The sequence below is a fragment of the Sesamum indicum genome, linkage group LG1, assembly GCF_026168435.1.
Source record: "Sesamum indicum cultivar Baizhima isolate 11 linkage group LG1, ASM2616843v1, whole genome shotgun sequence".
NCBI lineage: Eukaryota > Viridiplantae > Streptophyta > Magnoliopsida > Lamiales > Pedaliaceae > Sesamum > Sesamum indicum.
In genome coordinates, this window is record NC_142657.1 from 14035599 (window position 1) to 14050826 (window position 15228).

The 15228-nt window shown below is 35.6% G+C and overlaps 2 protein-coding genes across 7 annotated transcripts; one reads left to right on the top strand and one right to left on the bottom strand.

The window, feature by feature from the left end:
- Positions 1-383: 383 nt before the first annotated feature.
- OVA9 (glutamine-tRNA ligase, putative / glutaminyl-tRNA synthetase, putative / GlnRS) lies at positions 384-9510 on the top strand. Of its 6 annotated transcripts, none has more exons than XM_088878685.1 (23): positions 384-711; positions 1585-1635; positions 1991-2062; positions 2208-2307; positions 2412-2507; positions 2998-3059; positions 3180-3281; positions 3539-3637; positions 4486-4638; positions 4726-4781; positions 5399-5489; positions 5557-5643; positions 5876-6073; positions 6153-6251; positions 6540-6671; positions 6765-6901; positions 6989-7088; positions 7196-7288; positions 7525-7625; positions 7707-7812; positions 7901-7990; positions 8102-8231; positions 8489-8793. In XM_088878685.1, the coding sequence occupies exons 1-23, from the start codon at positions 571-573 to the stop codon at positions 8581-8583; spliced, it is 2391 nt and encodes a 796-aa protein (XP_088734811.1). In that variant the 5' UTR covers positions 384-570; the 3' UTR covers positions 8584-8793. The 6 variants fall into 6 exon arrangements, 3 of the variants coding, with proteins under 3 accessions (XP_088734811.1, XP_088734813.1, XP_088734810.1); XM_088878687.1 differs by having other exon boundaries at positions 3542-3637; XR_016064678.1 differs by lacking the exons at positions 384-711; positions 1585-1635; positions 1991-2062; ... (10 more) ...; positions 6153-6251; positions 6540-6671 and adding an exon at positions 8943-9510 and having other exon boundaries at positions 6746-6901; positions 8489-8669; positions 8785-8834.
- Positions 9511-11562: 2052 nt separating this feature from the next.
- On the bottom strand, positions 11563-12995 carry LOC105160804 (transcription factor MYB62). The gene is made up of 3 exons (XM_011078297.3): positions 12714-12995; positions 12472-12601; positions 11563-12382 (listed from the first exon to the last, which is right to left on the bottom strand). Exons 1-3 carry the CDS (start codon positions 12892-12894, stop codon positions 11782-11784), a joined length of 912 nt encoding a protein of 303 aa, XP_011076599.1. The 5' UTR covers positions 12895-12995; the 3' UTR covers positions 11563-11781.
- Positions 12996-15228: the final 2233 nt, after the last annotated feature.

Genomic DNA, 15228 nt, shown 5'->3' on the forward strand with positions numbered 1-15228 from the left:
CATGTTGCTTGCCTTGACCCCTCAAATCATATTGTTTATAACAAGATATATTTGGCATATCATACAAGAGTTTATTCTTTAACTGACACCATAACTGAAGGACAGGGGCTAAAGTGAAATATTTGGAAAATGAAGAATAAAAATGAAATAGAAAATAAAATGAAAGGACTAACAATGTAATTTGACCTTAAATACTCTACGGATTTCTATTTCCCAGCCGAAGCATGAGGTATAGGCCCAATAGGTCCAGTAGTATTTTATCAAACTTCTGTTCTGTTTACATCAAATGTGGGCCCAACTCCACTCCTATTGGCCCATTTCTTCTTCGTGGCGAAGAAATTTAGATATTCAACTTTCCAATTTTGACCCTTGATTGCCAAGCAAAAACCTTTGTCCTAACAAGAATCTTTGAGCCGGAGAATCTCCCAAATTCACTCTCACTAGGGTTATAATACTAGCTTCCACGCGCATACGCAGACTCTCATACGCACATAGCTTTTCCCAACTTTAGTTTTTTTTTTTCTTGTTTACATTTGAAAGAAGAGCAGATATAATTTGCAGAAGGAGGAGATGGTGGGGAAAAGCGAGAGTGAAAGTGGTGGCGAGAAGCCCTTGGATTTGTTCCTGAAGATTGGTTTAGATGAAAGGACTGCAAAAAACACCGTTGCTAATAATAAGGTTACTGCTAATCTCACCGCCGTCATTCACGAGGTATGCCTTTTCTTTTGCAATTGCGTTGTGTGAATGATGCGTTTGTATGCAATTTATTGTTTGTGCATGTGGGTTATGTTGATATATAGCTGAAGTTTGCAACTTTCTGACGGGTTTCTGGAGAACTTAGAGTAAAATGGATATTTGCTTACTGGGAAGAAGTAAATTTTATTTGGTTTTGGCATAATTTTGCCTACTTATGGTTAGTTTTTTAGTGTTTAATTTGCGTGTGGGCTTCTTTTAAATTTAAATTCATACATTCAAATTTCAATATCCTCCACCGTGCTTCAAGAGTTTGAACTGGATTAGTTTGTTTAAACGAATTGCATATTTCTATACTGGCTGCCTCGGAAAGGCAGGAGTGCTAGCGGAGAATCTGTAGTATGATTTTAAGGGGGTGGTTCTTATGAGAAAAGCAGAAACCTTTACTTATTTCTCGGTACTAGTTTTGAGTCCAGCGATGCAGTCTTTTCCAATTTTTTTTAGTAGACTTGTGAACCTTTTCCTTGCATTTTAAGATGAGATGGAAGTTGAACTTATGAATACTAAAGGAACTGACTTCATCTGAAAAAACATAGACACATGCTTTATGGACTGGCTAGAGGATTGATGGGATCAATAAACTTATTTCGGTTATGTTTTCTTGCTTAAAGTATGTTGATTAAAATGGAAAATAAGTAAACTGAGGAACTTCTGATAAATAAGATTTTTCTATTTACCTTTTACTTCTTTATTCTTTTGTGCTTATATTTCAATTTTACTTTCTTTAACATTTTGTGGATTTATGCTATCTGATTCGTCTTAAAGATTGCTAACTACTCGCAGATGGAATGAGGTTTATATATAGTTTAATATTTGAATATGGTATTGCAGGCAGCTGTAACTGATGGTTGCGATCGGACTGTTGGAAATCTACTGTACTCAGTGAGTTCTCACCTTTTTAGAGATATGTTTATGTTTAGCTTGAGGTCTTCAATTGGAGTGGTTTGCTTCCTCATAATGGCCTTTATTTGGTTCCATGTTTCCTTTTAAGATTGGTGAAGGAAATTCAGATACTTCATTCATTGTGCTTTATTCTGAAAAGAATTTTCAACTCATTGTCATTAAGAACTCACTCATCAAGGATGACACTTACTAATGTTGCATTCCCAATTTATTATTTTTAAAAACTTAATCAAATATTCAGGTTATAATTATTCTGTGCTAAATTTGGATTTCTGTTTGTTTTCTGATATGAATATTCCGAACGGAAAAAAGATTTGATCCTTTTACTTGACAGGTTGCTACGAAATTCCCCACAAATGCTCTTGTGCATCGTCCTACATTACTTAAATATATTGTTTCATCAAAGGTCTGAAGCTCTTTTCTCCTCTTCCTTTTTCCTAATTTTATATTTTTCTATATGTTGACACTTTGATTTACTTTTCAAGCATGTGATACTTACAATTTATTTTGACTTGCATGCCAGTTGATAAATAACTTTTCTACTGGTACAGATTAAAACTCCTGCTCAGTTGGAAGCTGCCTTTTCATTTCTTGCTGCTACTGCTTCTGACAACTTGAAGATTGATGATTTTGAAGCTGCTTGTGGTGTTGGTATGAGACATTATTATTGCATCACTCGTTCTATAAATAATTAGCTTTCTACGGAGTGTTTTTATATATATCCAATCTACATATTGAGTATTTGTCTTGAATAGGAGTTGAGGTCTCCCTGGAAGATATTGAACGTGCTGTTGATGAGATTTTTGAAGAAAACAAAGCTGTTATTATGGAGCAGCGGTACCGGACAAATGGTTGGTTTACTTATTTTGGCTCATTCTAGTTTAAATGAGTAATCCTATTTGGCTATGTTAATACAATAATGGAGGTCTCTTGGGAACTTTACTAGATAAATATATATAAAGGGGGAAGGCTGAGGACTTTGTCAGTTTGGACACTACTTGTGCATATATATTGCTTTTTTAATGAGCTATGGTTGTTGATATCAGGGCTTGATAATTGCATTGAACTGTTATTTTCCACTGTTCTTGTAATTATAAAGGCTTTCATTAGCAGTACTCTCCATAAGCAGCATATTTAATGGAACAGGAACACATATATCTATTCTCATTTGTGCGAATCAGTTGTCTCAACTTTGTACTGTTTGTAGTGTACATGGTCTTTATTTCATCATGGAGGGTCATCTTCATAAACTCCTTATGCTGTCAAAATTTTGTTTAGTTTTGTTTTCCTTGTACTATTATGATGATGACTGGTCACTTTGATCAACTATTTTGGATACAGTTGGTGAACTATTTGGTTATGTGAGGAAGAAACAGCCATGGGCTGATCCAAAGGTTGTCAAGGTAATTATTGCTACCTGCTTCGAACTCTCTCAAAAGATCTCGAATCAGCAAAATAACATTACCATGTCTCTTCATCTACATTATTATTCATTTTCTGATTTGGGGCAATTTCTGGACCAGCAAATCATTGACACCAAATTATATGCGCTACTTGGTGAAAGAACAGCTGCAGACAATGAGAAACCTGTGAAAAAGAAAAAAGAGAAGCCTGCCAAAGCTGAGGTGAGCAAGCTGATTTATGTTAGATTTTTCTTTTGAGTATATGTTATATGAATTTTCTGTTGGTATTTTCAAACCTGTGGGCTTCAATTTCTGTTCTTCAGAATTAGTTACACACCTGTTTTGGATCTGTACTTGTCATCAGATCTATATGGTGCTGAGAGCAGTTTATGGTGTTATATAATTCATTAGTTTAATTTACTTTTGCAAACTATAGCTATATGCTATGGTAATTTTCTTTAACTTGTGTTTGGATTTAGCAGGATAAAGCTATTGTTGAGGAGACAGCTCCAGCAAAACCATCTGAAGAAGAAATCAATCCATTTTCAATATTTCCTTCACCAGAGCAGAACTTTAAGGTAGCATAAACCAGAATATGCCCCTTGCTCTTGTATGAATTGCTTGGCTCAGTACTGGCAAACTTATTGTTTGGGTATCTGAAGTGAAAAGGTCTACGGATCAAAGATACAATCAGATAGAAGTTAAAATTTGCTTGATTTTCTATTTCTCTGAAGGTTGGAAGAAAGTACAAAGAAGATTAGAATTAGACATTAGACTAGAGGCCTATGGCATTGCGCCATGGTTTTGGATTGTTTTCACACGTTAATCACCATGAAATGTCTCCAAAGTATAGTATTAAAAGAATTATAGTGATCTGTGTGAACCCAAATGCTAAATGTATTGACTCCCTTATTTCAGCTTTTAAGTTTTCCTTTGAATTAGGAAATGCTTTTAGCAAGTTGAGAAAGTTAGTATTTGGTGATTTACCCATGGAAATAGTGTCCTCATGATTCATCTCGCCATTTGAATTAAGGGCGGGCTTTGATTTAATATTATGCAACTGCCCCTCTGAATTTTCTGACATGAAAGCAATCCTTTTACCTTTTCGGTACCTAGGTTTTTGGTTTAAATCAATTTATCTGACTTTGGCTGGGTGTGGTGATGTTGCAGTGCATTAATTTGCTGGCAGATGCCAGGCTTCATATTATTTGTTGAAATCTTGTTCAAGATTTTGATATCTACCAATATCAAGTGCCTTAGATCATATTTTATCACAATTAATTTTCAGCATGTACAGTGATTTTTGATACTGAACTTCTGTTTTATGCCAAAAATTGAAGCTTATAACTGCCTAGGCATGCTCCTAGCCACTAGCTACTTCGAAAAGTTATTTCAACTTATTTCATCTGTTCTTGCTGTTCTGGAGGTGCATACAGAAATATATTTCAGTGACCGTCCTGTGCTTAGAGCTTGCAATTCAAAGGAAATACTTGACAAACATTTGAAGGTCACTGGAGGAAAAGTTTTTACACGCTTCCCTCCTGAACCCAATGGATATCTACATATAGGTCATGCCAAGGTGATTGTTTAGCCAAACTTACATAGGTGAGGTTTTATTTGTCTGGATTTCTTGTTCATGCTCTTTATCTGGTACCTGATCATGTAGGCTATGTTTGTGGACTTTGGTCTAGCAAAAGAGAGAGGTGGATGCTGCTACCTGAGGTAACACTGCTTTGTGCGATGTACTTTCTTTTTGGGTTTCTTTTCCTTGAAATGGTTTTCCGATTTGTACATACTTATGTTGGTTCAAAGTTGACTCAGTTAAGCTACTTTTCTTATATCTAGTTTTTAATCTTTCAGTTCTATCTCCCCCCTCTTCCTTTTGGTGTTAGTGTGCCTGCTTTTCAGGGAAATGTGCTCTTCAAGCAAAAGATTGAATTCTTTGGTTCTTTATAGCAGGGGCTCTGCATCAGAGTCAGTTAATTCAGATTATTGTATGTACATATTGTTATACAGTTGTTCAGAAAATAGGTTAGTCTTGGTGCACATACTTCATGCTCAATGTGGAGCTTGCTACTATGACCCCTTCTTGGTTTTTACGGCCTCTAATATCTGATATATGTGTATAGAATTCGGTTTTCTAATAAATCTGCTGCTTTTGGTGTAATTAACGATATTCGTGTGTGACTTTGTTTCTTATGTAGGTAGGTGAAACTTTTTGAGTTTTAAGAGTAAAATTGGGCCTTTGATAGTATTATAATACTTTTTTGGGCATGCTTTTATTCAACTGGGGAAAATGAAGAGCTTCCTTGTTTTCTGAACTTAGTTGTGATATATAGGTATGACGATACCAACCCAGAAGCTGAAAAGAAGGAATACATTGATCACATTGAAGAAATTGTTGGTTGGATGGGGTGGGAACCCTTTAAGGTATAATTCCCTCCTGAATGGTTACTGGTTTACTCTGTGGACAGCATCTAATATGTCGAGTTCTCAGATCACCTACACTAGTGATTATTTCCAAGAGCTCTATGAACTAGCAGTGGAACTAATACGGCGAGGTCATGCTTATGTTGATCACCAGGTAGGTTCTTCTTAAACACTCATCTCATCTTCTTGTTCCAGATTCTTATTGAACTTCCTTGTTGGGCTCTCTGATATTACCTTTGATTGAACCATTCCTGCCATATGACAAGTGTACGTACAGATTGTGGTTGGTAAAGTTGAAATATGACGATATTTTTGCCAAGCTGACTATTGCTCCATTATTGTGCGACATTTAATTGTGGCAAGAATATCTTTGTCATTTAATGCAGACACCCGATGAGATAAAAGAATATAGGGAAAAGAAGATGAACAGTCCTTGGAGAGATAGACCAATTGAAGAATCTCTCAAATTGTTTGATGACATGAAGAACGGACTGATTGAGGAAGGAAAAGCAACATTAAGAATGAAACAGGACATGCAGAGTGATAATTTCAATATGTATGACCTAATTGCTTATCGTATTAAGGTATGTCTTTGAACATGGAAGTCTGAGTTGCTAACCTTGAAAAGTTGCTAATATACTTCTCTTACTACCTATTGTCCAGTTTACACCTCACCCACACGCAGGAGACAAATGGTGCATCTATCCAAGTTATGATTACGCTCATTGCATTGTTGATTCTCTTGAAAACGTAACTCATTCGGTATGTCGTTTGCTTCTACAGTACTTTTCCTGAATGGACATGTGCAAATTTTTCAAAGCACATCCTTTGCCTATGTTTGAATGATGAAAAGTTTATCAGGATTCAGTCTTCCCCCCCTACCGTACTAGCTTTTATGGATTTTCTCTTCACATATAAAAGATCAAGGTTTTCCGTCTCCCCTAAGTTTGAAAGTACTTACCGTTGGTATATGTCATGAGCATTTTAATACACTTTTGTTATACTGCTGTGCTTTTCCCTAAATGTTTGGAGGTCAATTTTTCTATGCAGCTCTGCACACTTGAATTTGAGACTAGACGTGCATCATACTACTGGTTATTAGATGCGCTGGGTCTATACCAACCTTACGTGTGGGAATATTCACGATTGAATGTCACCAACACAGTGATGTCAAAGCGTAAGGTGACTTGAAGTTTGGAAACATCGTGGCTTGATGGTTCAATTTCATGTGCTCCCCATTATATGGAACTGATCCTTTCCCGCATCTTATGGCAGTTAAATCGTTTAGTAACGGAAAAATGGGTTGATGGTTGGGATGATCCTCGTCTCATGACTCTTGCGGGATTGCGACGAAGAGGGGTAACTGCGACTTCAATAAATGCTTTTGTTCGAGGAATTGGAATAACTAGAAGGTCGAATTTGTTTATTGAATTTTGCTTCACAAATATGCTTCTCTTCTCTGTGGTCTCTGATGATTGCATTAATTTCTTTTGCTGCAGTGACTCTAGTATGATACGTCTAGACCGCCTGGAGTACCATATAAGGGAGGAACTGAACAAGACAGCACCTCGAGCCATGGTTGTTTTAAATCCACTAAAGGTTGTGTAATTTTGCACCATATGTTTGTGCTTGTTGGTGGACTTCATTTCTAGTTTGCTCGTCTTTGTCGGCATGCAGATGTTTTAATAAAAAATCTTGTATTTCAGGTTGTAATCACAAACATGGACTCCTCTGTAATGGACCTTGACGCAAAGAAATGGCCTGAGGCTCCTGCAGATGACGCCTCTTCATTTTATAAGGTGCGGTTGTGTTGGTTGATGACTAGTTAAACTTGTAACTTGTCTTCATTTATAGGTGTTTTTTTCTTATTATATTAACTTACATTAATGTGCATCGTCTGTGAATCACTGATGCCCTTTTGTTGCAGTTATTTGATCATCGTTATAGATATTCAGCTCTCAAATGCTATTATTTTTAAGCACTGATGATATTGGCTGATTAAAGTTATTTGACTTTTTGCCTTGCCCTCGTCAAGGTCCCCTTTTCCAAGGTTGTGTATATTGAACAATCTGATTTTCGGATAAAAGATTCTAAAGATTACTATGGACTTGCTCCTGGCAAATCTGTCCTCCTCAGGTGCCTGTTATTTGCAGTCACTTCAATTCTTAATTCATTAATTTTCACATAACACTGAAATATACTTCTTTCCCAACATAGGTATGCATTTCCTATTAAGTGCACAGAAGTGATATTTGGTGATGATAAGGAGACAATTCTTGAGATTCGTGCCGAGTATGATCCCTCAAAGAAAACCAAACCGAAGGTACTCCAGTTTCAATCAGTTGTTGGTAAAATATACGAGTGAGATTCTTGAACTTTCCCTCATTAACTCTGGCAATTCTGTTCCTCAGGGGGTTCTGCACTGGGTTGCAGAAGCTTCACCAGGGGTCAATCCACTGAAAGTGGAAGTCAGATTGTTTGACAAACTATTCCTTTCTGAGGTTGGAACATTTTTTGCCTCGAGTCAACTTTTTACTACATTCGAGCTCTAAGGCTTGTGACTTGCATCAAAATGTGTTTTAGCACTTATTTCTGTTTCTTATCGCAACCAGAATCCTGCTGAACTTGACGATTGGCTCGGTGATTTGAATCCAAACTCTAAAGTTGTTATGACGGATGCATATGCTGTACCTTCACTTAAAACTGCTGCTGTTGGAGACAGATTTCAGTTTGAAAGACTAGGTAATTTTCTTCACCCCAAAACTTCTTTCACCGTTGAGCCTCCAAATAGTATCGACATTAACTTTTGTTGCCATGCCTCTTGATAAACTTGAAACCAATAAATTATAATATCTTAAACTTCTTTTTAGCAGTGGATATTGATGGAAATGAAATTTGATATAACGCCCCTATACAATATGTTCTGAAATATTAATCCTGATTTAGGCTGATGTCTCGAATTATCACATTTTTTTCATATTTGTTGCACCCCATTCCAGGCTACTTTGCGATGGATAAGGACTCGTTGCCTGGGAAGCTTGTCTTCAACCGGACTGTAACACTTCGAGATAGTTATAGCAAGGGAGGGAAGTGAAATGGAAAGCAGAAGGATTAGCAAGCAGGATGAACAAACAATTCATGGATATATTTTATACAAATACAAGAACATCGAAATCACTGGTAAAAGTGATATTATACTATTTTAAGAAAAAAATAGACCTATCTTGAGAATTTCAGATTTTGTATATCACTATAAAGCAGATGCCATTTATATTTTCTGTTTCGTATTTACTAGAATTGAACTCGTCTTGCCCAGTTTGTGTACCCTTTCATGCTGCTGAAGAGGTAGGTATAGACAGTAGATAATAGGCATTACGTGCTAAAATTTCCAAATTTGTGATTGCGTGATGGAATTTTTTCGCGCCTGATTTCTCATTTATCACCTCTGCGCAGGCAACACGAAGCCTTGACCTCACCCTGATGTGCATGTGGCTACCTTAGTAAATTTATACCAAGTACCAATTGTTGTAGTTTGGTTTTCATGGATTGAAAAGCGTCCACCTCGATTAGTACCATAGTACTCTGTGATATCACATCTCAACTTGTCAGCTTAGTGCTTCTTGCTATGGGATTGAGAGCAGAAACTGTGGCATTGAGTTGGTGACATCTCATTTATTATGTGTATAGACTATATGCATTGTGGAAGAAGCAGACAAAGTGATTGGTGTTCCATCTGAGAAAAGCAAGAAAAACGCCAAAGAAGCAGCTGCCTGATGGCTAGGTTGTGATTGTGGCCAAAAGAAAACATTGATCACTTGGGGTTGATTTGTGGCCTTTCATGTCAAGGGGCCGACCACCTAGTTACAAAGGACGGTTGATGTTACATTTTCTTTGAAGAAACTTGAAACTTGTTAATGTCATAGAAGAGCCAATAGGAGATTGGAACTCCTCATCAAACAAAAGTAAATGTAAAAGCCCATTTACTGTGGAATCATTTGACTTGGCCAAGATTTGAAGTTCAGTTTGTGCTCGGGTTGATCATTTTAAAATTTATAAAGTATATAAAAAAAAATATCAAACTATGGGAGTTCTATGAATTGCTGTTTCAGTCCGATTATAGTTCATTCGAGTTTGACTGGTTTAATGAAATTAAATTCAAATATAATTTCTATTTCGATAAGGATTCAAAATAAAGTTTGGATAATAGTAACTGATCGAGTGAATAAAATTTGAATTTGATGTAAAACTTCTCCCTTACACTCTCTGTCTCACTCTCACGCTTATGGTGTGACGTTGCTGATAGAGATAAGGAGAATAGATGGGCAAAGGGAAAGAGGGAAGTAAGTATATTTTCTTTCACAGGAGGTACCACTTTTGCACATGAAAACTTAGCAACATGCCCCCTTAGGATAACAAGAGATTGGACGACATGACTACGCTTATTTATTGCTCAAACGTAATATCATTCATTCCCATTACAAAACCTCTTCTATTTCCCCAAATCACAAACTGTTTTTACCACTTAGTACCAGAGGATGATGCTCGACTTGCGATTTTTTTATAATATCATTTTTCTTGAATTTTTGTAAGGTCAAGATGTGATTAATGGTTGATTAATTATTAAGAACCCGTGATTAGAAAATTCTTCCAAGACTTATTCTTGTAAACTCCATGGTGCCTATCATAAGATTACGTAATGAAAATTCAAACTTTTCCATGTCTTGTTAATCATATGTTGATTAGGAATTTGCAGTTTAAGGAATACCGACGTCGATCCTATCAGCTTGTAGTTGATTGATGTCACCAGGACACGCGCTTTTAAGGTTTTTCACTTTTCACCTTTCGGCTTTCGTCAATGATAACGTCAAGTTGCGAAAATCCAATCAACTACGGAGCTCATCCTGTGGCCTCAACCTTTCAAGTGTTCTAGTTGGAAGAGCAAGTGAAAGAAAGAAAAATGAAGTCAAGATTAATAAATTTCACGTGATTTTACTTATATGTGTATTTCTGGTCATTTTAATGAACTTTAGTCATTTTTTATTTTTAATATATCAAAAATTTTATTATCAAATAAAATTATTAAAATTAATTTGTACAAAATAAAAATTACTATTCCATACTTACAAGATTAAAATTATGATTTTTTCTGATATTAGAAATCGAATTTATTCTCCATCACGACCTATTGAACATGTAATGATATTCGCCGTGTTTTCCGGGCTAACTCTCCCGTCAATACCGTTAAAAGTTAAATCGAAACAGCACTCACCAGAACTTAGTAGTTGTCAAAACCCAGTCAATAAGAATTCTACGGCCCTCATGTGATTTTTCGTTTATGAATGACGTAATGTGATTTACATAGTCAACTGGAAAATCATAGCTCCATCTTCCACTTTGATCACTATACCTTCATCTCAATCTTTTCCAATCCATTACCATGATCTGACGTACCATCCAATAATATCTCAACTTGCTCTGAATCATAATAAATTTTGCATCTCTTGTTCATTGGTTTGTGTCTAATACTTTTATTTTTTTTAAATAATAATTATAATAATAATGACGACGATGATGCCAATGCATTTCTTATAGATCAGATAATCAGGGTATTATAATTGATTACTTTCACGGGGTTGATAAGCCCTATATTTCATATTTGAATTCTTTTTTGAATTTTTGCTATAAATATTAGTCGGGTGTGAACTTACTTGCCTTAAATGTTAATATATGGATTGAATATACTCAAATTTTGATTACAACTTGAGTTTGATTCATGTGTTATTGTTGGTTTTGTGGATTATGCTCAATTTCTTTTGATATTTTGATGATATTTGCTGGTCCAAAGGCAACTTGAGGCCGTATTTTCGAGTTTTTTTTCGCACGTCTCTAAAATTGTCATTTCAATAATGTATTTGTGAACTGATTGTACCTTAAATTTTTTCATCCAAACTATTATGGTCGATATGCCGTTTATTAACTTTATTCTTGCACTCGCCAATATGTAAAAGAGAACAATAACAAGACTGAAAAATAGAACCATTCATACAAGATAATATGTTTTAACACTGAAAAATATTGTCCTAAATGAGCCATCATGATCATAAAATGTGTAATAAGTTATACAACTTTACATAGTTGGTCTGATTGCTTTCACACATAGATTAATTTTAGTCAACAAAAACTTAAGTATGATCACATTACATTATGATAGAAAGTAGATAGCTAATGAGTACCGTCTTTTTTGGCCCTACTACAAAAACAAGGGCCACTAGTCCTACAGTCTAAACTGTATCTAGACACCAACCTGATCTTCTCCCTTCCTAAACTGCCACAAGTCATCAGTCTCCCAAAAAGTGCTCCCCAAGTCCTCTCCGAACCAGTCGACCTCCGCCACGTGGCATTCGGACAGGTCTGGAATATCTTGGGAGAATTCTTGCATGTCATAGCTGGGAATCATGTCGACACGGTAGCAATCATCTTGAGTTGATTTTGAACAGGAAATTTTACTACATGGTTGTCCACCAGGAGGGGTTAAAAGTCCTGAAATTTCAGGGATTTCCGGGCAGGAATTACTGTCTGAATGTGCAACCATGGTGCCTGGTGGTGGACAGGACGAGGGCAGGGGGGCTTGGTTAAAAACCGGTGAAGGGGCTGTAAATTTTTGAGTTTCCAGAGTTGAGATGGAGGAAGAGGGAGATGATGTTACTGATGCATTTTTCTGTTCCATCTTTTCCAGCAGTCTTGGCATCCAATACATACGAATGGCTTCGAGAAATTTCTTGCTGTTGGAATCAACCTTCAGCTGTCGGGCCTGTTTCTGCACCCTTGTTCTCCAGTAATTCTTGATTTCATTATCTGTTCTTCCTGGTAAATGCTGGGCAATTTTCGACCACCTGGAATCACAAAACAGGCACATAAATGGTAGATTTCGGGGCAATTAAAGCTGGGTCTATTCAATCTTACTTGGAAATTATAAACTCACCTGTTCCCCAACTTGGAATGGAGTTCCAGGATCAAGAGCTGCTCATGAGGTGTTAGATTTCCACGCTTAATGTCAGGCTTCAAATAATTCAACCACCTCAATCTGCAACTCTTCCCTGTTCTTTTAAGCCCTGTTGACGACAAAACATTGTCTAAAAACGTCAAAACCTCTTTAAGAAAAGGACTAATTCAGAGAATTGCACGCACAAACATGTGTATGTGTGTCTGCTATACTGTTACTACCTGCACATTTGGCTAAGGAATTCCATCGCCCTTCACCATGGCAAGTTATGTACTGAATGAGAAGATTGTCTTCCTCAAGAGTCCATGGCCCTCTTCTCAACTGATGATCAGTTCCATCTTCATACAAACTGCTGCTCCTGACACTTTTAGGAATCCTACTTTTACCACAACTCATCATCATCAAAAAGAAGAGGGAATTTTAGTGTAGGTTGAGTGTCCAAGTGAAGTTTTGAGAGGATTTTGAAAGCCCACAAGAGGTTTTATAGTAGTTGCCAAAGTGTCTAATTCTAAAGCTAAAAAGACTTAGAAACAAGAAAAAGAAAAAAGTAGACCCCATTTAGAGAGGTTTTTTCCATAAGATATGGCTTTATTTTTTGCTCTAATAATGATATCCCATGTTGAATTTTCTTTGATTTGAGGCTGGTCAGTATGTGCAATGAACTAAGTTAGAGGAATCCTCTTTTTGTGGGCATCTAAGTCTGCGGAGATTGCAGATACTTAGTGCGAATTGACTAATCCACTGTATATCAAGGAAAAAAGTTTATATTATTATTATAATATAAAATAATAATTTAAAAAAGGACTGTGTGGTGTAGTGTATTTAAGTGAATCAGAAGTTACCTAATTAATTATGGGTTTTGTATAAAATTGTAGTAATTATTACTAAATTATGCGAAGAAAAGCGTGTTTTAGAGCATTAGTTCTAGAACTAATTACAAGAGAAAGAATCATATTAGTCTTGAGCTTTCAGAATTAAATTCTAGATTCTGGCCCCCATAAGACAAGTACTAGGCTGTCTATATATGATATCATCTGCAGATAATGAACTGATCAAAACAAATGTTAAAGATATGTATCTCAACATTCTAATATTACCACAAATTAAGATGGGTGGGAGGAAAGAACAAAGAAACGCCTAGAGAAAAGGGTGAAAAGAAAAGCGTGTTCTTGAAAATGAGCTGTATTTTTATTGGGGGTGGGGGGTGTTTCTTTAATTCCTTTTCATGGAATTTCTACGCAAAGAAACGTGGTTGACTAGCTAGTATGATTTTTCTTCTATGTAATTCAAAATACAAATGTGGGATTATTCGGTTAGATGAGTAGGGCGGCAAGTAATGGGGCTTGGCAATTATTTTGTGGATTCCAACATTGTGCTTCAAGACATTGATGTCCCCCCAAAGCATAACTTTGATTTCTCCTATGCATATTTCCATAAAACCGATGTCATTTTGGAGAGTTATACACATTCATTTCCACATCTTGCTAACTTCTATGCCATTATGATCACAACATTATATTAATTTACTACTTGTTCATGTTATTTTGTGGTGTAATCACGTTTTTAATTAATTTAATACACTTACGACATATGCAAAAATATTCTTCTAAATACATGATAGCGTATATATAAGTATCTTTCTCCCTCACACCACACATTTATATATATATATATATATTCAATTAAATGAATATAAAATGTACATAACATTATAAAATTTTGTCATAGAAAAAGAATATACATTTTTAATTCTTATAGTAAAAACAGATATATGATACAATCACTATAAAAACTGCAATAGTTCACTATGGTTAATAGTCATGATTAAAAATAAAATAATTATAGCAAATAGTCATTGACCACGGCCATGCAACAGTGCTAGGCCGCAGTATCCGCGAGGGTGGCTAAAACATTTGCCATGACTAAAAGTCATGACAAATATTTTTATCATGGCTCTTAGCCATGACAAATAACTTTTTCTTAATGAAAAATCTATATTTTTGCATCGATTTTATATAATCATAGTTAATAAAAATTATTTATCATGATTTTTAATTTATAGCTAATATTTCTTTTTTTTTTCTAATGAGCATAGTTATAGTATTTAATTGTGCTGCAAGGAGCGAAGTTCCAACAGAACTACTAAACAGCGTATAAGTGAAAATATCAACCAAAAATTTGTTACAAAAAAATATTAATATCAACCAAAAGGGTAGATCTGTAGTTAAAAGCAGAATCTATGCCATCCTCAGATGACACCTTAATTTTTTATAATTTTTCCTGAACACTCACCTTATTTTCTTTAGTCAAGACTCAAGAGTAACAATCTTTGGATTTGATTTTGTCGAGAATCGTCTAAATATTTCATCCTCAAATGTCATAATCATGATTCATATGGTCCCAGATTTTTAGACCAAAAATTCGAACATAAATGAGAAGTTTATAGAGGTAATTTTTCTAGAAGAGTTAGCAATTTTTTTTGAATTAATTAGTAATAACTACCTTATGAATTTTAATAATTAACAATTATAATGACCGACATATTTGATGCATATATCAATTATTTTCTTAGTTAAAAAGACAAATTCAACTCATTTGCATAAGTGAGTTAGATCGAATCTACTCACACCCTAGCACACCCAACCCTGCTGGCCCAAGTGCAGTTATTAGACAAAAAGCATGATGACAAGCCAACTACTCCAGATCCTACTCAAGTCTAGTTTCAGCAGGGTTAAT